Consider the following 25,491-nt stretch of genomic DNA (forward strand, 5'->3'; position numbering starts at 1 on the left):
CCAGTAGGGGTATTTTCTTTAAGTGGGTCTCTTGAACCGCAGATTCAGAGAGCGTGCTTTCCATAACCCAAAGGATGTTGGCTGTTCTTTACAGGAAGCCCAGAGAGTCTCTTCAAGCTTCTTCTTATAACAAACACCTACTCGAACTATGATTTTGGAATCATTTCCATTGCAAATCCCCTCTTTCCACACCCCTTTAAAAGGCAGCTGCAATATTTGGCATGTAACCAGGGCCTGCTGCACCAACAATTCTCTAAATTTTATTTATATTTCATGCGCAGTATGTTCAAACTCTCACTTTCCCAGGTGCCAGATGCTGGTTTGGACACACTCCAGTGGAAAGTGCTTTCCTGTAAAATAATAAAAGGAAAATGCTGAACAAACCACCTCTTTATACAGACTTGTACCTAGTATACCAGAGTTAAGTACTGTAATAATGACTTCACTATTTCCCCCAATTTGCAATCCCGCGAATTCCCTCCTCACCTCCCTCCACAACAAATACTTTGTCTCTAGGCATCAGTAAGATGCTTATGGTCCTCTTACATTTCTTCAGCGTTCTCTTAAAAGCATCAGGGTATAGGAGTCTGTCTTACATGATTTGGATCGTACCTGATGCAACCCACCCACAGGCATTTCAACTATACGATTTGGATGAGAAAAGAAAACGTTTTAACCCACTTCCAGAATTTTTAAAAGATATCTAACAAATTAATGTCTGCTATGTTAATGGCTTTTATATGTTTTCACTAAAAAGTGATGTTTTCCATGTGTTGGTAATAATACTGTCTCTTCAGTCACACAGAATTTTGCCAGGACACTCAGAATGAACTCAGAATTCGCCATTGTCATAGGGTTCTTGCCTGCCTAAAGGCAATCCTCAATCCAAAGAGCCTACTTATGAAATGAGCAGCAGTGTTAGGTGGATACTGAGAAAGTGGCTATCATTCAAGAGATTGTCAGTCCACCCGTGGTGTCTACCTCTACCTCTTTCACCAGTTTCTGTGGTAACATTTCACTGAGCTGAGAACCAGTACAATTCCTTGTTCTATCCCAGAAAAACTGGGAACCTTAGGCACGAAAATTATGTTTGTGCCAAAAAGCTTGTGGTTATATTATGAGGTTTAAATGAACTCTTGTAAAGTGGGTTATAATGTGTGTGTGTGTGTGTGTGTGTGTGTGGAAAGCAGCTATAAAATACAAATATTCTGCATGGTTGCTGGTATCCCTTTGTCTTTTCTTGCTCTTTCCACTAGATGGCGGTGGATGCCCAAGAAATAACTTGCAAAGGCCTGGTGGAGGGCGGTGAGAGGGGTGTTCTTTCCTTTAACTGGGTTGTTGGTAGCTGAGCTGGCACGTTCTTGTTCCTCTGTTGCGAGTGGGCATGGTATAATTTTTCTTTTTTCGTGTATGTGTTGGGGGGAGGCCGGAAGAGTTGCCACAGACCACCTGTTTAATCCAGGTTCAGTTTAAGCATAGGGCAGCATCTCGCCAGCTGGCAAAAAAAAAAAAAAAAAAAAAAAAAACCATAGAATTTCTCTCAACTATCAACAGACTTGGGTAGAAGCTATGGAACCGTTTCAGGAGAGCAGCCAGCATCGATTTAGAGATGCCGCGGCATCTGTTGCCTATATTTGTGGAGATGGAAGAGAGCCACTCGCTGGTGAGGAATGACCGCGGCGACCTGGGGACTGAAATCCACACTGCGACCTGCGATCAACCCACAAGTACTTATGGATTCCCTCCCATGTGCCCATCGCTGTATCAGAAGCTACACAAGAAACATAAGAGGTGGCGTCCTCCTGGCCTCTTGTGGTAGAGAACACAAAACATACAGAGAGATCAGCAAGACCTAGCCGGACTAAGTTATCATTGTGTGAAGACGGTTAAGTCCTACAAGTATTATGAGATCAGTGGGGGTACAAAGGGCCAACGGGATAGGCTGTGGGTAGGGAGAGTGCAGGGAAGAACAAGGAGGGATAAGAGAACTCGGGTGGGAATCTTTGGAGAATTCGGGAGAGAATTTGGAATTCGGGAGCGAAGAGGAAATGGGAGGTAGGGGTGAGGCCAAGCCGGCTCTGCGCGGACTGCAGCTTCGGAAAGGGTGGCTCAGCGACCCCTTCTGCTTTCTTCACTTAGGTCCCAGGCATTTCCGACAGACCGGAGAGTCTCGGGTCAGCCTTCTCGGCAGGACTATCTCCGTAGCACTTCGGCCACGCGGCGGGAGCCCGCGCCACCGGCCGCAGCCAGTGCTCGGGAGGCAAGCTAGGCTACAAAGGGGGCGTGGCGTGGTGAATGGGCGTGGCGTGGGCGTGGCGTGTGGGCGTGGCTCCCCTCCCGCCTGTGCCCGCCGACGCCGCCGCAGCTGCCGCCTCCGCCCGCCGCGCGGACCGAGGGAGCGGGGTCGCCGCCGCCTGCCCGCCCGGGTGCCCGCGAGCCCGGGCTGCGGTGGGCCAGGATGTCGGGCTTCCTGGAGGAGCTGCTGGGCGAGAAGCTAGTGACTGGCGGCGGCGAGGAGGTGGACGTGCACTCGCTGGCCTCCCGCGGCATCTCGCTGCTCGGGCTCTACTTCGGCTGCAGCCTGAGCGCCCCCTGCGCGCAGCTCAGCGCCAGCCTGACCGCCTTCTACGGCCGCCTGCGGGGGGACGCGGCGGCCGGGCCCGGGCCGGGGCCGGGGGCCGGGGCGGCGGCGGAGCCCGAGCCGCGGCGCCGCCTGGAGATCGTCTTCGTGTCCTCGGATCAGGACCAGCGGCAGTGGCAGGACTTCGTGCGGGACATGCCGTGGCTGGCGCTACCCTACAAGGAGAAGCACAGGAAGGTGAGCGGCGCCGGCCTCGTAAAGCGTTCCCGGGAGCCGGTCCTCGCGGCCCCCGGCGCCCCCGCTGCCCTCTCCTGTAGTGCACGCGCTTCCCTCCTGCTCCTCAGCGTCCCCTGCCTCTGACCGCCCCCCCGTCCCGGGAACCCGCCGGCTCTGGGTTCCCGCGGCGGCAACTCGGTGTCGGTGCCAGGCCGCGCCCGCTGGGGAAGTTTGAAACCCCTCAGCCCCCGGCACCCTGACTCACGTCCTGGGGAGTCGAGGGCCGGGTCCCCGCATGTTGGGAGCCTCCCGTAGCGGGTGGCTGCGGTCGGGGGGCTCCCGAATCGATGACCCCCCAGCCCCGGGCAGAGGCGCGGGGAGGGGGCCCCTTCTTTCCCTCAGCCATCGACTCCCCGCGGCTACCTGTGGTGGCGGGGGGGGGGGAGGGCGCCGGCCCCCTACCCATAATGCCCGAACCAGGAAGTTTCCTCTCTCTCCGAGAGAAATCTGCTTTCCTGAGGCTACCTCCTTGCTGTGGCCGAGGGCGGGTCCCCCGGCGCCCTGGGGTGGGGGTGTCGGTCGCTGATCGTGGCTTTGGGCGAGAGGGAAGCTTGGTCGTCTCCCGTTGCCCTCCCTCCGCTCCCGCTTTTCCCTCCCTCGGACTGGACTAGGGGCCACCAGGGAGTCTTTCATTGTCTAGCTGTCCAGCCAGCCATCCCCCCTGATACCTCCCAGGCACCGGACCAGTGTGGCTATTAGTGGCTTGGTTGGTGGGCCACTGGTGTCTTGGCATCGAATTAAACGCTGAACCGATGCCTTAAGTGCAGACTGACCAGAAGAATGAGGATTGGGGGAAATTTACAGTCCTCTGTCAACTTCTCAACCCCTCCTCTCCCGCGGGTTTGCTGCTGAAATTAGCTTGGATTTTTGAGTGTGTCTGTTGGATGAAGATGTCTGTTTTAATAAAACGAATTCAGGAAATTTTGCCATGAATCGAAACAGAAAAAGTTTTGGAGCGCTCTTGCTTAATTAGTATGCCTGCTGCAACGTGTGAATCCAGCCGGGTGCTTTCCTGAGGAAAATCTCTGTTTCTGGAGTGGACAGAAGGGCTCTGCTGGGGGCATTTAGATTCCACTCCGGAGGATGGTAAGGGCATGCCATTTGTTTCTTTAATGCCTATAGAATCTTGTTGAGAAGCATGATTTAGATTTAGTGAGAGTAAAAGGCTTATACTGTGGCCCCATATGTCTCAAGTAAATCATCCACAGAAGCAATGTAAGGTACAGACTTGGTATTCAAAGTATGAAACACAGTTTAACAAATAGATTTTGTAGATTTAGCATTGGAAAAACATGGACTCATAAGCCACACAGAGGCAACACTTTGCGTTTTAACTACTTTTTAGATGATCTTGCCCATATTTGACTTATCTGCTTGTTACAGTGCAGGAATATGAATGGCCAGTCCTTTTTTTGCTTTAAAACATGGGAATCCTTTGTTTTCCTTGGTGGTAGTTTTTATGATCCTTTTGGGGAGGAGTAATGTCCAGAAAGTGATTTATCAAGAAACATTTTCATTATTATGGCCTAATTCTATTGTAGACCAAAGTCTGTGTAAAGTACTGTCCTTACCGGGCATTACAAATGATTTCTAGCTTTTGCAAATACACAATGATGGTAAAATGTTACAGACTTAAGGCCTATTGTTATGTTTTCCCCCATAAGTGTTGGAAATAAATTTGCTGGATAGTAAAATAAGGAGCAAATTGAGATGTTTCGCAAATGCCTAAACCTTTTCTTCCAAAAAGATATTTGATGTGACAAAAGACCCTGATGCTGGGAAAGATTGAAGGTGGGAGAAGGGGACAACAGAGGATGACAGGAGGCTTGGCATGCTGCAGTCCAAGGGGTCGCAAAGAGTTGGACACAACTGGACGACTGAAGAACAACAGCAGCAACAACAAGCCATGCCTGCTTCACTGTGTCTGACCAAGTCCTTTTGCACACACACAAAAAGTGGTTTGTGACCCCAGCCTGGACCTGTTCATTCCACCAAGATGAGGGTCTGGATGATACCGGGCAGACCCTGACTTGAAAATGCACTTCAGTTTGCTGGCATGTGCCCTTGCCATGGTGTGTTAGCATCTTACCAATTTATTTATTTATTTTTTAAAAACTTTTTTACCAATTTATTTTTTACTCAGAGTTTTTCTGACTCACATTCTGTAGTTCACTTTGTTCTCTAAAACAAGTCCCATTTTTGAGAAGGTAGTTTCTGCCCCTGGATATTCGTGAATAGGCAACTCAAGATTTGATCCTAGAAACATTCCTTTTCGTGGTGACATACCAGGTAAAAAGGCTCTATCCAGCTGGGTTTCTTATGGAAAACATACTCTTGGAAATTATAACAGCTGTGTACTTACCTTGGAAGAAATTATTCTCTCCCTTGAAACCAAAGAGATGTAAAACATTCCTTTTCTGTAATTTTGAGTTTTTGTCTCTCTTGTTTGAAATCGGGGTGCTTAGAAATCTGTGAGCTTGTGATGCCAATTCTTCGATAACAGTGAAAAACCCAGGGCACCCCCCGTTCAGGGTGCTGACTCAGTGGACACTTACGTCTTGTTGATGGACCCTGTCCATGTTGTTTCTCCCAATGATAAAAATAGCATTAAAGGAAAGGATTTTGTTTTTACATTGAGGGGAAACCAAAGTTCCAGATTACTAATTTTTTTCAAGTTCTCATTAACATTTATTCTTAAAACCATTCGTATACTTCCCATTGGGATAACAAAGGATATGGTTCTAATTAGTTATTGGCTGGCATTTCTCTAAAGAAAATTGAAAAATTATGGTGGGGAAAGAAAATGCCGTGTGGTATTTTCTTCTGCTTTTATTAATTTCCCCCTTATTTAGTAAGAAAGTCTGGGGATAACCATATATGTTAAAACTGCATTTTGCCTGGCTTCTCTCACCTTGATTGAAACTGTGAGAGAACACCAGCTAATAGGATTCCTGCATCTTTGAAAAAAAAAATTTCTTTATGGAAGATTGTCCTATTTCTGCCGTCTTTCGTGGTTGGTGCAAAGGTAATTGAAGCTTCATTTTTTGGCTTCCAAGCACACATATAAATAGCTATGTAGAAATTATTAGATGATAAATAGAAATTTGAGTGCTTTCATAAGAGCTGCGTTGTCAGGAAACATATAATCCTAAAGTTTAAGGCAGTTAGATTCGTTTTAATAAGTAGGTTTGTTTCTTGTTTTGTTAATAGACATTTTTCAGATCTCTGGAGAGAAAATGTGATGAATAGTTGGAAAGTGGTGAAGATTTGGACTTTGGGGATTTGATCTACCCCTTTGCATGTGTGCTAAGTTGTGTCCGGCTCTTTGTGACCCCATGGACTGTAACCCGCCAGGCTCCTCGGTCAATGGGATTTCCCAGACAAGAATACTGGAGTGCCATTTCCTTCTCCAGGGGATCATCCCAACCCTCCCGACCCAGGGATGGAACCCAAGTCTCAGGGATAAAACCTGAGCCTCCTACACTGGCAGGTGGATTCTTTACCACTGAGCCACCAGAGAAGCCCATTTATGCCTGGGCTGAATGCCTGATGGAAAACATTTGATCGGGGTGTGCACCCTGACATGAAAAGATGCAGTACCACTGGTCTTGCTCTGGACAGGTTTGATGGGCCCTGGCTTGGTCCTAGAACTTCCTGCCCTACAGAAAGGGGACAAGAAAGTTGGAGCAGAGAGTGTCAGAGTCGGGGGTTCTGGTCTAGCATCTCTGATCCACCCTCTTCAGCCAGGGCAAGTGATATCTTCCTGTGTCGGTTGTGGTTCAGACTGAGTCAGAGACTTGGCTTAGAATTCACCTGAATCCCTTGGCTGTATGGATGGACCAAGATTTGGTACCATTCCTGACAGTCTTACAACTCCATCTCTCCGAACTCTTCCTCCCTCTAATCAAATACCTTAAGCCACCAAGAGAATGATTTCTGCAACACCGACACACCACTCTGCAGGTGATAAAAGATGGTAAAAAGGCACGGCTGTGAACACTGGACTTTTCTGCCTTCCTCATAGGAAGCCTGGACCAGCCAGGACAGCTCCCTCTGTTGACTGTGTTTCCAGGATCCATCTCATAAAAGACAAGAGTCAGGTTAAAGTAATAGGAGCATTTTTCCTTTAGAGGCTTTTTCCTCATTCCATTATTTGTAAAAAAATTTTTAAATCTTGTTTTTCTTCTCTGCATAACGAAGCTGTCTAGTGTAGTGGATGAAAATGCAGACTCTTGTCCATCTGCCTGGGTTTAGATCCTTCCTCTGCCATTCATTAGCTGTGTGACCTTGTGCAAGTTACCCTACCTCTCTGTGCTTCAAGTTCCTTACCTATAAAATGAAGACGACAACAGGACCCGCCTTACAGGATTATTGTAAAGATTATACAAGATAATATGCATGTGCCTGGTGTATAGTGCGTGCTCAGTAAGTGCTAGCAATTATTATTTGTTAATAAATGGCCGTGAACTTTTTAGTCATTCATTTTATACGTGAGCCTTTGGTATATATCACATTACATACTCACAAAACTGTGATGAGGTGTGTTTCTAACTTTTCAAATAAATGACTTTTATAAGCATACAAGGATCCGATCAAGAATCACTCTTGAAGAGATTACAATCGAGGAGAAAGATATAGAAAAATGGGGAAAAAAAGCAAACAAATGTTAGAAACAACATCCCTGAAAGTACTGATTGGGCTGATATTTACTGAGCTTCATACTTGTATTTGCCAGTGAAACTTGAGACAGCCAGGCAGGGAAGCCAGGCATGATAAAGGATAAGCGCTTTCAGATGATGGGGCACCCTTCTTGAGAGAGATTAATTACGCACTTGGATGGTCGTTTTTGTGGTTTGCCAAAGCCATTAGGCGTGTCTTCTGCGGATCCTGGCTGCTCAAATCTGGGCGGCATGGGGGCGGCAGGATTACTGCTCTTTCACGTGGGAAATGGATGGTGCCCGGTCCCCGGAGCTGTAGAAACCTCACCCCCTAACTTGGAGCCGCCTCCCTTCCAGCTCTGGAATGTTGTAGGATAGGTTTGTTCAGACCTGTCGCCATTTGGGGTTTAGTACTCATTTTCTAGTTAGTGGCTCAGGCCTGACCCAGTGGCTGTCCACAGCTCTTGCTGGTCGATTTGTCTTCTGATACAGGTTGGGAGTGAACCAGAGCACAGAGGAAAACAGTGGGTTTTGAGGTTAGGGTCATTGATTTCATTTACTCATTTCTTCCCCCCCACCATCCCACCCCCTTTTTATCACTGGGCCTTGTGGTTTGAGGCCTTGTTTTAATGTCTGAGCAAATTGGAGAAAGAAGGCTTTGTATTGTATACAGCTGGGGTAGGGGGTAAGCAAGTCCCTCAGTCGGGGAGGGGGGCGGGGAGGGCCGTGGAAGGGGTGGTTCTTCTTTATTTCCTATGAGGACCTGGGGCCCCAGGGCTGGCCCCATTCTGAACTAGTCTGGGTTCCTTACTGTTGATCTTGTTTCGGGGGGAAACGGAGAGGAGGCTTGGCATAGGATGTGTTCTTTCTTCATGTTCTGAATTCCCAACGGCGCTCAGTGTTAACCACCAGGGTGCTTAGGTTTCTGTATTTCATTAATTTACCATTATGCTTATTCAAAGGCACTCAAAGAAAATGGCTTTGAGTTTAGAATCTTTCTGCTGATCCTGACTTTGACAAAGCTCTTGCATACTGTTCCTTTACATCTTGCCATTATTTAAAAAGTGACTACGAGTTTTTGAGTCTCAGGAGTCATCCTTGATTCTCCTGCACCGCTCCCATCGAAAAAGGCTCCGAGCCTTGTTGATTCGGTCTGCTTAACAGCTCTCCGCTCTGACCCCTTCTTTCCTTGCTTTGCTTGAGTTCACTTTTCACCTGGACCACAGCAGCCTCCTCTATGGGCTCTTTGCTTCCAGTGCTGACCGCTGGTTCTCAAGACTAGAACTTCTCAAACTGTCTGTAGTCAAGGATTGGTTTCTTTTTGTTAATTTCCAATCAGTTCACACACACACACACGTGGCCCTATTATACATAACTCCTATACAGCTTGAACCACATACAGCTCCCCACTGAGTTGACAGCCCTTAGACTGGTCTCTTTCCTATTCAGTAAGATGAGACTACTGATCACAGGCTTATACGTTGCTGGAATGTCGGGGTGCTATAAACCATTCTAGATGCACACTCTCCACTGCTGTATCTGCCCTATCATGAACCAGTCACAAAGAACTGATGGATAAGCACTGGGCTACAGACCGTTCTTAAGCCCAGTGCTGCTCTTGACTGTTTCCAGAATGGAAAGACAAGTTCAAAAACACAACTCTGATTTTGTCATTCTGCTGAAGAATCCTTCAGTAGTTCTTCATAGCCTCTGGGGTCAAGTCCAAACTCTGGAGCGTGGTCCCCAACTCTTCTCCTGCCTCATCTCCCACCTGGGTAAAATCTTCTCCCACCTGGCTGAGTTTGGATCTCTCTAAAATCAGCCCTGGTTTCCCTGCTCTAAGAAACTTTCCTGTGTCTTTCCTCTCTAGGTGGGATACTTTTGTGAGCATCCATAGATGGAGTACATGGATGTCTTTAACAATTAGCCTCGTGTGTATGTGTGTGTGTGTTTTGGTCTTTTTTATTTGGCTCTAAAGCTTCTTTCTTTTAAAAATTTTTTTATTTATGGCTGCGCAGGCTGCCCATAGGCTTTCTCGAGTTGTGGCAAGCAGGGGCTACTATTTGTTGAGGTGTGTGGGCTTCTCATTGCGGTGGTTTCTCTTGTGGCAGAGCACAGGCCGGAGCACGGGCTTCAGTAGTTAGAATTTGTGGGCTCTAGAGCATGGGCTCAGAAGTTGTGGCCCACAGGCTCAGTTGCCCCATCGCATGTGGAATCTTCTCGGACTAGGGATCAAACCCATGTCCCCTGCACTGGCCGCTGAACCCCCAAGGAAGTCCAACTGTAAGCTTCTTGAGGACAGAAACCAGTCAAAGGAAGGGGAAGCTGATCAGTGTTTTGGTTCTGAGGATTGAATAATATGGTCACAGAAAGTAGGCGTGCACCTTTGAGATTCGTAACTTGAAAACAGTATTTTCCACATTGTGTGAGTTGAATGTGCACTTTCACTAGTACTTAGCTTGATTTTAACATTTAATATTAGAGTTAGGCCCTAACTGAATTGTATAATTGTATATACCCACAGTGTGTGGGTGTTTTTGTTTTTGTTTCTTAATGAATGCTTTCAAGAGCTCTTCCACAAGCAAGTAGATGTGTAACTCCATTGCCCTATAATTCTGCGCTCAAAAATAGAAAAAGACTCTCCTCTCCTTTTTTGAGATGTCTTCCCAGGTGGCACAGTGGTAAAGAATCCGCCTGCCAAAGCAGGAGAAGCGGGTTCAATCCCAGGGTTAGAAAGATACCCTGGAGTAGGAAATGGCAACTTATTCCAGTATTCTTGACTGAAAAATCCCGTGGACAGAGGAGCCTCGTGGGCTACAGTCCATGGGGTCACAAAGAGTTGTACATGACTGAGCATGCATGCATGCACAAAAATCTTAGTCCGTTAAAATAGTCTTCTATCTGTAGGCCTGTCCTTCCATGTTTTTATATTTCCTTAAAAATTTGTGTTTCTCTAGCGTCTTTCTTCCAGGGAACTCAAACTATTTGCGTATTATTCTTACAGCAACTAGTCATCAGTAGGTATTAAGCATTTTAGTTTTTCAAAGTATATTTGAGTTGGAGAATTGATGCAAAGAGAACCGATTATTGTTAATAGATCAGGGTCACAGTGTTGAGGATGAAAGCGCACAGCTGAACTCTGTTAAATTCAACTCGGTCCTTTCTGTTCAAGAAATTGGATCTTAAAAAGTGCGTACATCAAACATTCTCCAGGGAAGACGAGGGAGCCTAAACTGCTCTTTCAACACATCACTTTCCGAGTGGATTCACTCTAGATATGCATGATAGACTCTGAAATAAGACAGAGGTGGTTTAACCACTTAAAACGTTTGCTATTGCCAGGAAGACAGGAGAGTTAGAACTCTTTTTCTGTTGCTGCCTTTCCATGGTGGTGGTTTCTAAGGGCCTTTTAATGATCTGGCTTTTTTTAGATCAGCTGGTGAAGTGCCCCCAACTCCCCTTCATCCTATGCAAAGCCTTGGGGCTGCTTTCGTGCTTTTGTTCAGAGACAAAATTGAACTTCAGGTATCCTGCAGAGATCCTAAGACTAAATCAGTCCTCCCTTTTATGAGGTTTTTCAGAAACTCTGGTTCTAACTTCTAGTGAAATCTCAAACATGTGCTTTCTGCTTTATGACAAGTAAGAAGTATAGTAATTGAAAGTTGCTTGAGTGCTGTTACTCTGGAGTGAAAGCCTGTAATGGAAACTTTTGTTCTGTGGCATCTGTGATTAAATGCAAACATAAATTTTATGCTGCTTGCTGGTCATATAACTCTTGGACCAGATACACAATGGATTTTTGTATGAGCTACACCTCAGAAAAACCCTTTTTTAAAAGTTTAAGCTTAAAGATCAGCATTCCTTTCTAGTACATCTGTTATCCACTCCCCATTAGATTATTTTGAGACATCAGTTAACAGGTAAATTCAGGTAATATTTCCACAGTCAATAATGCTTTTATCTTGGAGCATTGTTGAGTAGTCATAAAATAGGGTGTGGTCAGTTCTGCTGTTCTAGGGATAGAATTTCCCGCTTTGTTTTCCTAGGAGAATTTTATCCAGCTGAATTGGGGTTTTTTTTTTTACAGGTTTTTTTTTTTGTTTGTTTTTTTTGGTCCTTTTTGGTCAATATCCCTGGGATAAAAATCTGAATGGGTTGAGTGTGTTTAAAAGCAGAAGACGCTGCCTTCCCGCACCCCCGCCCCCCGCAAGGCCCCCGCAAGCCCCCTACATGATCAGGTCAAGACAGTTTTCTTTTGATCGTGGTGGCTTACAGCACAGCTGCCTCATCTGTTACTCATTTTTGGGGGGGGTTTGATGTGAAATATAAAGATTGGGCAGAGCAACATGCACTAGGCAAAAATTACAGTGTCGACTTCTGAGCTCTGAATGGCAGTGGATATGAGTCTGAGGGCAGCGTTTGTTGACCTTTGGGCACAAGTTTGACTGCAACTTAAAAAAGTGTTTAAACCCACAGAGCTTCAAAAATACCCAATTATAAATGGATATTTAAAATCTGTTGCACAATGCGTAAAAGAGTGGACTCTGGATGGAGTTTCTTAAATTTGAATCTCATCTCCATCATCCTCTAGCAACATGGCTTTGGTGCAAATTACCTAACTCTGTCTCTAAGTTCCTGGTCAGTAAAACGGAGATGATCATGTCTACTTTATAGAGTTGTGTTGTTAAGGATTAAATGAGTTAATATTTGAAAATTGTTTCGAACAGTGCCTGGTACATCATCAGAGTCCCTGAAATGTGTACCCCAGGTGTTCGGTTATGCCATTCCATTTTTTCCTTAAAAATAGTTACTCAGATTACAGGAGAGAAGGATTCTCAGCCTTTTTTATTTCTTTGTATCCCTTTACTTTCAGCACCTGGCTCTTTGCTTCTAATAACCTATCATGTAATCTGGTTTCTCTTCAGTTTCTAACTAGGACTATAATCATTCTTTGTCAGTTGTTGACGTGATGACATATCCTTGTCTTTGAATGTGGGTATGATTCTAGACTATCTCTGACTAATTGCATGCTCAGTTTTACGGAGTGTATTCTATTTTCACTTTTGAGCTGGCAGAGGAGAGGGGAGAGATCCTGGTCTCTGCCTATTCCCCCTACCATTTATTTATTCTTTAATTTTTTACTATGGAAAACTTCTAACATCACACAGGTGGGGAAGATAGTACAGGGACCGCCCCCGACTTGCACACCCCGCACCCACATACAATAATCAACTCACGGACACCAGCTCCCCTCACCCCTAACTGGATTATTTTGAAGCCACTCCCATACATCCTATCACTCCCTTCTTAAACATTTCACTAAGTAACTCTTAAAAAAAAATAACCACAATGTCATATCTTAAAAATCTAGTAATTCCTTCATATCAGCATCCATCCAGCCAGTAATTCAATTTCTCATGAGGTCTCTGGGGTTTTTTTGTTGTTGTTTTTAACAGTTGGTTTGTTTGAGTCCAAATAAGGTCTACATGTTGCCCATTTGCCTATGTCTCAAATATTTTTTCCCCCTCTTCTTGACCATTTTCAATTGTTCCCTTTCATTTAAACTTGCTCTGACTCTGGGTCTACCCACTTGCCACATCCCTTACTTTTTCTTAGCTGTGTTTTCCCCTTTGTCTAGGTCTGTGGAATATTAACTCCTGGGTTGAAACGGTCCTAGCCGCCTGTATCTGAGAGGCCCAGGTGTAGGTCAGCTTGTAGACACAGATGCCTCCGAGGCTGTCCTCAGGATCACTTGGCAGTGGTTTACTCGCTAAGTCGTGTCCGACTCTTGGAATCCCATGGACTGTAGCCTGCCAGGCTCCTCTGTCCACGGGATTTCCCAGGCAGGGATACTGGAGTGGTTTGTCTTGCCCTTCTCCATCTCTGTGCTCTGCTGGCCTCTGTGTAGGCCCTGACCTTCTCCAGGCTGTTCCTCACAGTGACGTGAGGGCCACCGGCTGCTCTGGGCTTGCTTCCTGTCCGCTCAGAACTCTTGCAGGTGGAGGCCAGCTTGGTCCTGTCAAGACCAGTCACCATGGCCAGGGTGTGTAATACTCTGGCCAAATCTAAGCCACAGCTGCACCTGTGTGGTAAGAGTGTGGTAAGAACTAGGTAGACTGAGCATCAGGAAATGGGGGACTCATGCAGGAGAACTGAGGGTGTGTAACTAGAGGGAGAGGCCAAGTATGCTGGGCCAACAGCATCATGGATGCCCAGTAGAGTCATCTACACCAACCCCATGAGAGGGTGCCCAGCACGTGGTCATCTAGCCTTTGTTAGAGCCTGTCCAGTGACTGCAACGTGCCCCCTCCTGAGAAGCTCTGAGACGTCAGAAAGGATTCTGACATCCGCCACCCTCTCCCTGGGGACTGGCTCGTCTTTAAAGAACTGCAAACAACTCCTCTCTCTTTCACAGGAAAGATCCCCTTGGTTGTTTGACCATTTCTCAGATAATGTGTATTCCAGTTTCTATACCATCCTGGTCTGTCATATCACAGCTCTCTCCAAGTTTGTCTAGGACCTCACTTAAAGAGTAGTCCCACACCATGAGCACACTCTCCAGTTTGGTCTGCGCCAAGCACCTCCTTTGTTCTAGATCTTATCTAGTCTTATCATACTCTGAGATTGCATTCTCTGTTCTGATAATCACATTACACCGTGTTGATTCACAGACCTCCAGCGTCCTTTTAGCAAAACTCGAAAGTCCTTTTCACCAATCTTAATGTCTGAACAGAAAAGAACAGAGTCCCAAGTATTGTGTCTGTTACCTTAAAGAGTCAGTTTATTTATGTTTGATGAGTTTTTGCAGGCTGTTGGAATCTTTCTTATGTCCTTGTGGTCATCCACAATGATCCTTGCCCCTTCTGGCCTTTGAACTATGGGATCCCTTTCTAGACCTTGTCTATGTCTGGTGATGGAGACCCAGAGCACACGGCTAGGGACCCCCTCCAGGCTAATAGCAGCCTGTTGGTCAGTGGTTCGACCCACTTCAAATCCAGCCAGTTCTAAATCAGCCTAATTGTATTTCTCTTCAGCCCACATTTTTCCATCTGGTTAACATGTTTATCCTAGGAGACCTTAACAAACAGCTTGCTATCACTTAGGTATTTGCTGTTTCCCTTCCAAGGAAAGATGGTCTGAAATGCTTTGTGTTCTGTGAGCCCATGCTCGCTTCTAAATCGATCACTTCTTTTCCTAAGTGTTTAGTAACTGTGATAACCTGTACGGTTTTATTTAAGGGTCACTGTCAACTTCACCAACCTGTAGGTTGCATAATCTCCCCCTTTCTGCCCTTTTGAAAATTGATAGTCTTTCCATCTGTTGATTACAGTTAGCTGTTACACTGGCCACATTTTTTCCCCCTCTGATGTAATCCATACCTTATAGGAGGACTTGCAAGATCAGCTAGGTAAGCATGGAGTGATGGAACATTTGTTTCCTGTGGAGGACCCTGTAGGAATAGCTGTGGCCAGACATCCCAGCAGTCAGTGTATAGTTGGGAGCACTCAGTTTGTCCAGAAGGCCCAAGTCCTGTGCTTTCTGAAAGTAGTGTTTCAATACCAATTGCTTTGTCCCCATCCCAGCCCCCACCCCTCACTGTCTGACTAGGGCACTAATAGAGCCTGAGGGAGTCTTTTCACAAAGCCACTTCTCCCCTCCAGGCGCAGGCAGGATGAGAATCTGCTGGCTAATTAAGTGTGGCATTTTGTTTCAAAATGAGCAAGAGACAATAACTAGTGACAAAGCAACCCAGCATCCTTGTGTTGGTAGATTTGTTTTTTATCTTTTTAATATTTGACTTTTTAGGATGAATTAGCCCATTTAATTTGAACAGTTTACCTTGCTTTAAAATGGATTTGCTTTCTGGCCCAAGTATATTTGCACACTTACAATTACACATGAGTCTGTAACATGTTTTGCAAGGTTGGCACCTAAGAATTCTGACATTTCACGTGTTAGGCACAAAGATGAATTGGAATTAAAGGCCTGAGACACTTTCCTGGTGGAAGTGACTTGCCTACATTTGCAGAAGGTCGCTGGCTTCAGCCCGTGGCTATATTGTTTTAAGCTTTTACAAATGTTCTTAAGAGTAAAATACTACTTAATACCACTTGAACGTCTTCTCTTTCATTTGGATTTGTGGGAAGTATTAATTGGCAGGGGCTGTGGTGTAGAACACTCTAATTTTGAAGCACTTTTTGAAGCACTGCTTTTCCGTGAAGGCTCAATTAATGACTTTTTTCCCTGCGATCATCTGAGTCTGCTCTTCAGTTGCTACGGCCACAGAGGCAGCATTACCAGGTGAATGCCAGTCCTCGGAGCAGGACATGGTGCCCTTTCGTGTGTGGGAGTGTTCTGCCTGTGCAGCACAGATCACGGCTTCACTGCTGCGCGCAATAAGAAGCCATTTATATTCCTCCTTCAGTATATACTTAAACACTGTTTTTCCACTTCTTAACTTTTCGTCATTCCCAAGAGAAAGCCAGTGTTTTATTGAGTTGTAAAATGACTCTTTCCAAAGATAACCCACTGCTAATAGTGTCTTGTATATCCTGCCCAAAAAAGAGAAGGTATAGACTGCCTATAAAAGTGTAGATATTTAGATTTTTTTTACACAGATTTTAGCATTTGAAATTATCAATATTCTGAAAAAGACAGTACCTTCACATGCTGGAAGAAATTTCAAGTAAAACGAAAGGCATGTGGGGAAAAGGAAGTGTTAACGATGGGCCATCGTTTTGTTTTCCCCAAAGCAGCCACCACTGTCAGTTTCTTGTGTGTCTCTTCAAAGGTATTTTGGGAAAACAGTATGAAGGCTGCTCAGGAAACTAAAAATGGAACTACCTTATGACTTGGCAATCCTGCTCCTGGGTAGATATCCAGAAAAAGGCAAAAACACTATTGCAGAAAGACACATGCACCCCAGTGTTCATAGCAACATTATTCACAATAGCCAATATATGAAAGCAACCTCAGTGTCCATCCACAGATAAATGGATAAAGAAGATGTGATATATATACACAAGAGAATACTACTCAGCCATAAAGAAGAATGAAATTTTGCCATTTGCAGCAATATGGATGAATTTGGAGGGCATTATGCCAAGTGAAGAAACACAAGTACAGTATGATATCATTTATATGTGGAATCTAAACAGTACAACAAACTAGTACATATAACAGAAAAAAGCAGACTCAAAGAGAACAAACTTGTGGTTACCAGAATGGAAAGGCAATTTAGGGGTAGAAGATTAAGAGGTACAAACTATTAGGTATAAAATAAGCTACATGGGTATATTGTACAACATGAAGAATATAGCCAATATTTTATAATAACTATAAATGGGGTGAAAGTTAAAGTTCCTCAGTTGTGTCTGACTCTTTGCAACCCCATTGACTCTAAAGTCCATGGAATTCTCCAGCCCAGAATACTGGAGTGGGTAGCCTTTCCCTTCTCCAGGGTATCTTCCCAACCCAGGGATTGAACCCAGGTCTCCTGCATTGCAGGCAGATTCTTTACCAGCTGAGCCACAAGAGAAGCCCAAGAATACTGCAGTGGGTAGCCTATCCTTCTCCAGCGGATCTTCCCAACCCAGGAATCAAACCAGGATCTCCTGCATTGCAGGCGGTTTCTTTACCAACTGAACTATGAAAGAAGCCCATAATTGGAGTTCAGTTCAGTTCAGTTGCTCAGTTGTGTCCGACTCTTCGTGACCACGTGGACTGCAGCATGCAAGGCCTCCCTGTACATCACTAACTCCCGGAGTTTACTCAAACTCTTGTCCATTGAGTTGGTGATGCCATCCAACCATCTCATCCTCTGTCATCTCCTTCTCCTCCTGCCTTCAATCTTTCCCAGCATCAGGGTCTTTTCCAATGAGTCAGTTCTTCGCATCAGGTGGCCAAAGTATTGGAATTTCAGCTTCAGCATCAGTCCTTCCAATGAATATTCAGGACTGATTTCCTTTAGGATGAACTGGTTGGATCTCCTTGCAGTCCAAGGGACTCTCAAGAGTCTTCTCCAACACCACAGTTCAAAAGCATCAATTCTTCGGCACTCAGCTTTCTTTATAGTCCAACTCTCACATCCATACACGACTACTGGAAAAACCATAGCTTTGACTAGACGGACCTTTGTTGGCAAAGTAATGTGTATGCTTTCTAATATGCTGTCTAGGTTGGTCATAACTTTTCTTCCAAGGATCAAGCATCTTTTAATTTCACGGCTGCAGTCACCATCTGCAGTGATTTTGGAGCCCCCTAAAATAAAGTCTGTCACTGTTTTCCAATCTGTTTTCCATGAAATGATGGGACCAGATGCCATGATCTTAGTTTTCTGAATGTTGAGTTTTAAGTCAACTTTTTCACCCTCCTCTTTCACTTTCATCAAGAGGTTCTTTAGTTATTCTTTGCTTTCTGCTATAAGGGTGGTGCCATCTGCATATCTGAGGTTATTGATGTTTCTCCCGGCAATCTTGATTCCAGCTTGCACTTCATCCAGGTCAGTGTTTCTCATGATGTACTCTGCTTTAAGTTAAATAAGCAGGGTGACAATATACAGCCTTGACATATTCCTTTCCCAATTTGGGACCAGTATGTTGTTCCATGTCCAGTTGTAACTGTTGCTTCCTGACCTGCATACAGATTTCTCAAGAGGCAGGTCAGGTGGTCTGGTATTCCCATCTCTTGAAGAATTTCCCACAGTTTGTTGTGATCCACACAATCAAAGGCTTTGGCGTTGCCAATAAAGCAGAAGTAAATGTTTTTCTGGAACTCTGTTGCTTTTTTGATGATCCAAAAGGTGTTGGCAATTTGATCTCTGGTTCCTCTCCCTTTTCTAAATCCAACTTGAATATCTGGAAGTTCATGGTTCACGTACTGTTGAACCCTGGCTTGGAGAATTTTGAGCATTACTTTACTAGCGTGTGAGATGAGTGCAATTGTGCAGTAGTTTGAGCATTCTTTGGCATTGCCTTTCTTTGGGATTGGAATGAAAACTGACCTTTTCCAGTCCTGTGGCCACTGCTCAGTTTTCCAACTTTGCTGGCATACTGAGTGCAGCACTTTCACAGCATCATCTTTTAGGATTTGAAATAGCTCAACTGGAATTCCTCCACCTCCTATAGCTTTGTTCATAGTGATGCTTCCTAAGGCCCACTTGACTTCACATTCCAGGATGTCTGGCTCTAGGTGAGTGATCACACCATCATGATTATCTGGGTCATGAAGATCTTTTTTGTATAGTTTTTCCGTGTATTCTTGCCACCTCTTCTTAATATCTTTTGCTTCTGTTAGGACCATACCAGTTCTGTCCTTTATTGTGCCCATCTTTGCATGAAATATTCCCTTGGTATCTCTAATTTTCTTGAAGAGATCTCTAGTCTTTCCCATCCTATTGTTTTCCTCTATTTCTTTGCATTGATCACTGAGGAAGGCTTTCCTATCTCTCCTTGCTATTCTTTGAAACTCTGCATTCAAATGGGTATATCTTTCCTTTTCTCCTTTGTCTTTTATGTCTCTTCTTTTCTCAGCTATTTTTAAGGCCTCCTCAGACAACCATTTTGCCTTTTTGCGTTTCTTTTTCTTTTGGATTGTCTTGATCCCTGCCTCCTGTCCAATGTCACGAACCTCCATCCATAGTGCTTTAGGCATTCTATCAGATCTAATCCCTTGAATCAATTTCTCACTCCCACTGTAAACTTATAAGGGATTTGATTTAGGTCATACCTGAATGGTCTAGTGGTTTTCCCTACTTTTTTCAATTTAAGTCTGAATTTGGCAATAAGGAGTTCATGATCTGAGGCACAGTCAACTCCCTGTCTTGTTTTTGCTGGCTGTATACAGCTTCTCCATCTTTGGTTGCAAAGAATATAATCAATCTGATTTTGGTATTGACCATCTGGTGATGGTCCATGTGTAGAGTCTTCTTTTGTGTTGTTGGAAGAAGGTGTTTGCTATGACCAATGCATTTTCTTGGCAAAACTCTTAGTCTTTGACGTGTTTCCTTTTGTACTCTAAGGCCAAATTTGCCTGTTACTCCAGGTATCTCTTGACTTCCTACTTTTGCATTCCAGTCCCCTATAGTGAAAAGGACATCTTTTTTGGGTGTTAGTTCTAGAAGGTCTTGTAGGTCTTCATAGAACTGTTCAACCTGAGCTTCTTCAGCATTACTGGTCGGGGCATAGACTTGGATTACTGTGATATTGATTGGTTTGCCTTGGAAATGAACAGAGATCCTTCTGTCATTTTTTAAAAAATTACTTTATTTTAATTGGAGGCTAATTACTTTACAATATTGTAGTGATTTTTGCTGTACATTGACATGAATCAGCCATGAGTGTACATGTGTTCCCCATCCTGAATCTCCCTCCCTATTCTGTCATTTTTGAGACTGCATCCAAGTACTGCATTTTGGACTCTCTTAGTTGACTTTGATGGCTACTCCATTTCTTCTAAGGGATTCTTGCCCACAGTAGTAGATATAATGGTCATCTGAGTTAATTTCACCCATTCCAGTCCATTTTAGTGTGCTGATTCCTAAAATGTCGATGTTCACTCTTGCTATCTCCTGTTTGACCACTTTGTGGTCATCTGCTGTTTCCAATTTGCCTTGATTCATGGACCTAACATTCCAGGTTCCCATGCAATATTGCTCTTTACAGCATCGGACTTTACTTCCATCACCCGTCACATCCACAACTGGGTGTTGTTTTTGCTTTGGCTCCGTCTCTTCATTCTTTCTGGAGTTATTTCTCCACTCTTCTCCAGTAGCATGTTGCTCACCTACTGACCTGGGGAGTTCATCTTTCAGTGTCCTATCTTTTTGCCTTTCATACTGTTCATACTGAGCTATGAAGGAAGCCCATAAATGGAGCAAAACCTTTTTAAAATTATGAATCACTATATTGCATACTTGTAACTTATGTAATATGGTACAGCAACTATACTTCAATGAAAGGAAAAAAATATATTTCATACATACATAAGTAAGTACAAAATGACCGTGACACAACCCTGACACACACAAAGCTTTTAAACCAAGCTTTTTTGAGACCTCCTTGGCAGTCCAGTGGTTAAGACTCTGTTCCCAAAGCAGGGAGCATAGGTTCAATCCCTGGTTGGAGAACTAGGATCTTGCATGCTGCACACTGTGGCCAAAAAATTAAAAAAGAAACCAAAAAACCTTTTACGTAGATCTTTCTCATATTCTTGACTGCCCTGACAGGTGCTAGTTTTTTCTGTCTCAGGTGTGCAAAGACTAGCAATGTCGTTTCATAGCCCTATAATACATTGGTATCTTGTCTCCCTTGATATTGAACCCAACAAAGATGGAGACGAGGAACAGACCACCCTTTCCACAGAAGGAAAATGACTTAGCCTGACATGCTTATTGGGTACATTGGACTAAGGAGAACTTAAAAGCATTTTCTCTGAGAGGGGCCCCCCCTTGAGGACTAACATAAAACAATGAGAAGACAGTGTCTGTGAAATTCCCACTGCTGTGCCCTATGGTTTGGATAAAATCAGAGTTTTGTTCCCTAACTGTTTCTCCTTCCAATAGTATTCAGATTTGTGCAGGGACAAAAGGCTTCCCCAGACCAGTCAATTGTATTATGCTGTACCTTTTGTGGGGATTGGTATTAGGCAGCTTGTATTCAGTATAACTTTTTGTTTATTAAAATGTGCTGTACTTTTAGAAAGTCTATCACCTCCATATTCCAAAGTTATGAAATAAAGGGGCATGTCTACTATTTTCATTATAGAAGGATCTCCATTTTATTGGGCCAAATTGTGTTTGAAGTGTGATTTCTGCTGCTTAGCATCCCCTACAGCATCGTAGTACTGCATCTATTGCTTTGAGAAAAATACACAAATATTACACCTAAAGTCTTCTTACACAGATCACATACACATTCCCTTTCCCCTGAATATTCCTTATTCTTTTCTGTAGGAGGCAGCTGAGAATACTTATTACTCATTCGGTGGTAGATTCATGTAGGCAAGTGGCTTATGAAAAAATCAAAGGGTTGCTATGGGAATGAAATAGGTTTATTAAATAGATAGATAATAGGAATTGTGGCAAGCAGACTTCACAAAGATCTGGTGAACCTTTAGAGGGACCTTAACTTAAGAATGGAAAGGGAATTAGTGTCTGTTTAGAATATTTTCTCAATCGTTAGTCATAAGTGCAGACTAAATGTGTCAGAACAAAACTAATGATCATGCCTCATCTTACTTACCTTCTTGAAGGTCTTCTTTAAAACTGTATATAATAGTAAGAAATGTCCTCAGTGTTCATCCCCGGATGGTTGAGTAAATTACAGTGCTCAGCCTCATGTTGAACATGATTCAGTGGCCTTTGCGGGAACACAGAGCTATACTTCATGTATTGTATTCAAAAAAACAAGATCGCAAATTACACAGATACCATGATTGCAACACTGTTTGAACAGTTGTATAAGAAGAATGATTGAAGCAAATACCCCAGATCGCTTAACGTTGTCTTAGGGTGGTGGCGTCTATGGTGTTGGGTCACTGATTTTCAGGGGTTCTGAATGTAATCATTTTTTGGGTAATGAAAACTTAAGTGCATGTGAAGAAAATAACAGGACTCTTGCCTGAAAGAGTGTGTATCAGTTTTTGAATGCTTCATCTGAGTGCAGGGTTTTTCCTCCCAGCATTGGATCTAGCTAGCAGAGGCCTCTTGAGAAGGATGGGTAACTTGCTCATTGTTTCTTATCAAGGCAAGAGACATGGGGGGGAGAGAATCAGCTTGCCGCCACCTACTTCAAGAAAGCCTTCTGGAAAGAATAAACTCGAAAGTGACCTTTTCAAAAGAGGGGGAGGGTAGTCCAGTGAGTTAAGAAAGAAAGATATTCTGGATATAAATAACCATGTGGGAATGAAGTGGGGGGGAAAGCTGAGAAGGAGAAAGTTCATTTGATCCAGCTCGAAAAGTGAGTATGGGTTGGAGAGAGACGATGCGTGTTGCAAAACTGATGAGTGACAGAGGTTTTCCGTACTCGGTGGGGAACATTTTAACCTTTTCTTAGGAAAACAAAAGCTCCTTTGGCAGATAGTCAGGAAAATACACCATAGGTGATGCTGATTTGGAGGTGCAATTCTATGGGTGCGATTTTGGAGGTGCGACTCCGGGAAGCTGACAGCAGTGATCTGTTTGCAAGGTGATGGTGGCCTCTCTCAGGGGGCTTGGGATGAGAAAGAAGGTCTGGATTCCAGACGTGCTGCATAGTAAGAAACAGATGATTTTTGTACAAAGAGGCCAAAATGGGACTAAGGAACCTCTTCCTGGGCCAGGTTGCAGAAATGTGTTTTGTATGCGCTTCCATAGATCATAAAGAAGAAACTCTGGGTTAAGGGCTTCTGTTTGTTAAATAAAGGGAAGGAAATTCCTCTGGGGGTTTTCCACTCCTGGACAGCAATGAGGAGCAGGGGGAGCGATGACAGGGACTCAGACGTTCCCAAACTGGACTTCTTACTTCATGTGTGCTCATATTACAAAAATCAGGTTTGCACTTTTCATTGCTTTGTATCGGCACTGCTCAGCTTTGGTCAGTCACATGTGTTTTGAGTATCCCATTTGCCTGGGGGGGGGCAGTGTCAGGATGCTGAGAAATTAACGACAAAATCCCTGCTCTCAAAGATATTGATAACTAAGCTGGGGAGACACAACATAATATATATATATATGAGATTTACATATGTGTATATGAATGATCTATATGGTATATGCAGATTCAGAGTCTATAGGATGACGTCTGGTGTGTTGGTTCTAATAGGGCTGGGTGCCACCCGGAGCTCTGAGAACTGAATGTCTCATGACCTCATCAGACAACAGCCAGAGAGGCCAATCCCTGTTGTGGATGATCTGGTTCAGATTCATTTCTCCTTATTCTCCCGCTTTGAGACCTTGGGCAAATTACTTTACTCTTTCTGAGCCTCAGTGTCCCCATCTGTAAAATGGGAATGATAGTAGTACCTACTGGCAGGATTGCCTTTGAAGTTTGCAATGGCTCGTAATATAAAAAGCCTCAGCATAGTACGAGGCACTGATCATCCCTCAGGAAGGGGTGACTGTTCTGTAATGCCAGACCAGAAGGTTTCTGAGGGACCCTTGTGCTCTTCATCACTGTGTCATTCATACATAGTACATACGGTAGGTCTGATGAATGCATATTTAGCACAAATATTTATTGAAAGAAAGAATGAACAGTTGGCAGATAGAAAGTAGAATGAAATTCCAGACATAAAGGTGAGTCTCAAAGTTAAAGGCATCCATTCTTTTGTATTTTTGTGCTGCAATCACATTTAAACAAAAGTTCTTGTTACATCACATTGGCTAGTGTGATCATTGAGGGTTAAACTGGAAAGGATGTTGGGGATTGAGTCACAGCAGCCCCCTTCTTTTACTGATGAGGAAACTGAGGCGCAGAAAGGAGGCAGCCATGTGGCTGACCAGCCTCTGGGCTCCAGCCTCCAGGGTCCTCATTGCTGGGACAGTAGTGTTCCTTGGCATTCTTCCTGGTGGCCCTAAAAAAAAGAGACTAACTCGTGCCTGTAAACTGTTGCCAAATTTTGCTCAGAGAACAGAGATAAGCATCCTGAAAAGAGGGAAATGCCACAGTCCTAGTTTTCCCGAGTAATTTTGTGTATCTTGGCCTCTAGGACGTGGGACGATTTTCCGGGTCCCAGGAGCCTGTTCCTGAGAGCAGAGCCATTTTCCTGTGGGAGGGCTGGGGTCAGGTCCAGGGTGCCTGCCAGACCGCCTGTGTGAAAAGCCTCAAGTGGCTGAAAAAACAAGCATGTTACCCCACTGAACAACAGCTCTTAAGGGGGGGATTACCAGGGCTGAAACGTGAAATGTAAAGAAAGGATTTAAAAAGAGCCAGGTGCTTCAAGTCCTGTGTCTGGGCTGATGAGGCTCCAAAGTGTTAAAGAGAAATTCCATTCGGATGAGTCTGCGGCCACAGTATTTGTTCATGCTGGGCCAGCAGGGAAGGGAGAGGGGGCAGCTCCCTGGGGCCTGTTCAGGCAGTCAGGGCCCTTCCTGGGTGGAGGGATAGTCCAGGTCTGAACCCTTGGCGCTGGGCCTGGGTCCTGGGTCACGGGAATTCGCCCTGTGCTCCCAGGAGGTCATTCCAACCTGAGCAGGAAGATGGAAGCCACCGTGGAGACAGGCACAACTCTGGACACATACTTGGCTTCGGTCTCGAGCACTTGGAAAGGGGGCCGCTGGGCCAGATCAGCTCTTTGACTGTTTTCCTAGAGAAAGAATTGAGATGTTCAGAAAATGGTCTCTAAAGTCAGTTCTTATTAATGCATCATCTTGGTGTGCTTTAAAATACTGTCAGAGGGACTTCCCTGGCAGTCCAGTGGTTAAGACTTATAAAATACTGTCAGAAGCCCAGGTCCCCTTGAAGCTGTGGTTGGCAGGGTGCTATGTACCAGGAGGAGACGAGGCATGGAGGCTGTGGCGACTCTGTGCGCACGGTCACGCCCTCCATGGTGACCATGTGCAGAGCTGGTTTTAAGTGTGTTTCTCTTTGAAGACACCTTATTCAATACATATTGTTGGCTCAGTAATGCTGAACTTATGACCAGCTCTATAACCCTTATCTGAAGGAAGCTTATCTAACACACATTTTCTTCTTAAGGCACTTCATAGCTTTCTTGCATTTGGGAACACTAGACAGCCTTTCCGCACGATACTTGGGGGGCCATTTCAAACAGTGAAATGACCACAAAAAAAAAATCAAGCACAAAAATGCAAAAAATGTGGCACCAAACAGACTGAAAAGGACACTTGTTTATAGTAGGAGTTGAATCAAGCAGCGTGGGGCCTTGCTTGACTTCCGCTGGGAACACGTGTGGTGGGTGGGTGACTCGTATTTTTCACCTCCCTGTGCACATCTGAGAATGACTATGGAAGTGTCGCAAGACTGATTGGGGGGGGTT

General features: G+C 44.5%; 1 protein-coding gene across 3 annotated transcripts in view; it reads left to right on the forward strand.

Annotated features, from left to right (window-relative positions):
• The first annotated feature begins 2,337 nt into the window (after nt 1-2,337).
• NXN (nucleoredoxin) overlaps nt 2,338-25,491 on the forward strand; it is a 161,107-nt gene continuing 137,953 nt past the window's right edge. The window contains exon 1 of one of the 3 annotated variants that reach the window (XM_043903305.1): nt 2,338-2,818. In XM_043903305.1, coding sequence (XP_043759240.1) covers nt 2,459-2,818 — 360 coding nt within the window. In that variant the 5' untranslated portion in view covers nt 2,338-2,458. Of the gene's footprint in view, nt 2,819-3,923; nt 3,944-25,491 lie in introns of those variants that run through there. The other 2 variants (XM_043903304.1, XM_043903307.1) reach the window with 2 other exon arrangements.

The sequence above is a fragment of the Cervus elaphus genome, chromosome 5 (genome assembly GCF_910594005.1).
Source record: "Cervus elaphus chromosome 5, mCerEla1.1, whole genome shotgun sequence".
NCBI classification, from domain to species: domain Eukaryota; kingdom Metazoa; phylum Chordata; class Mammalia; order Artiodactyla; family Cervidae; genus Cervus; species Cervus elaphus.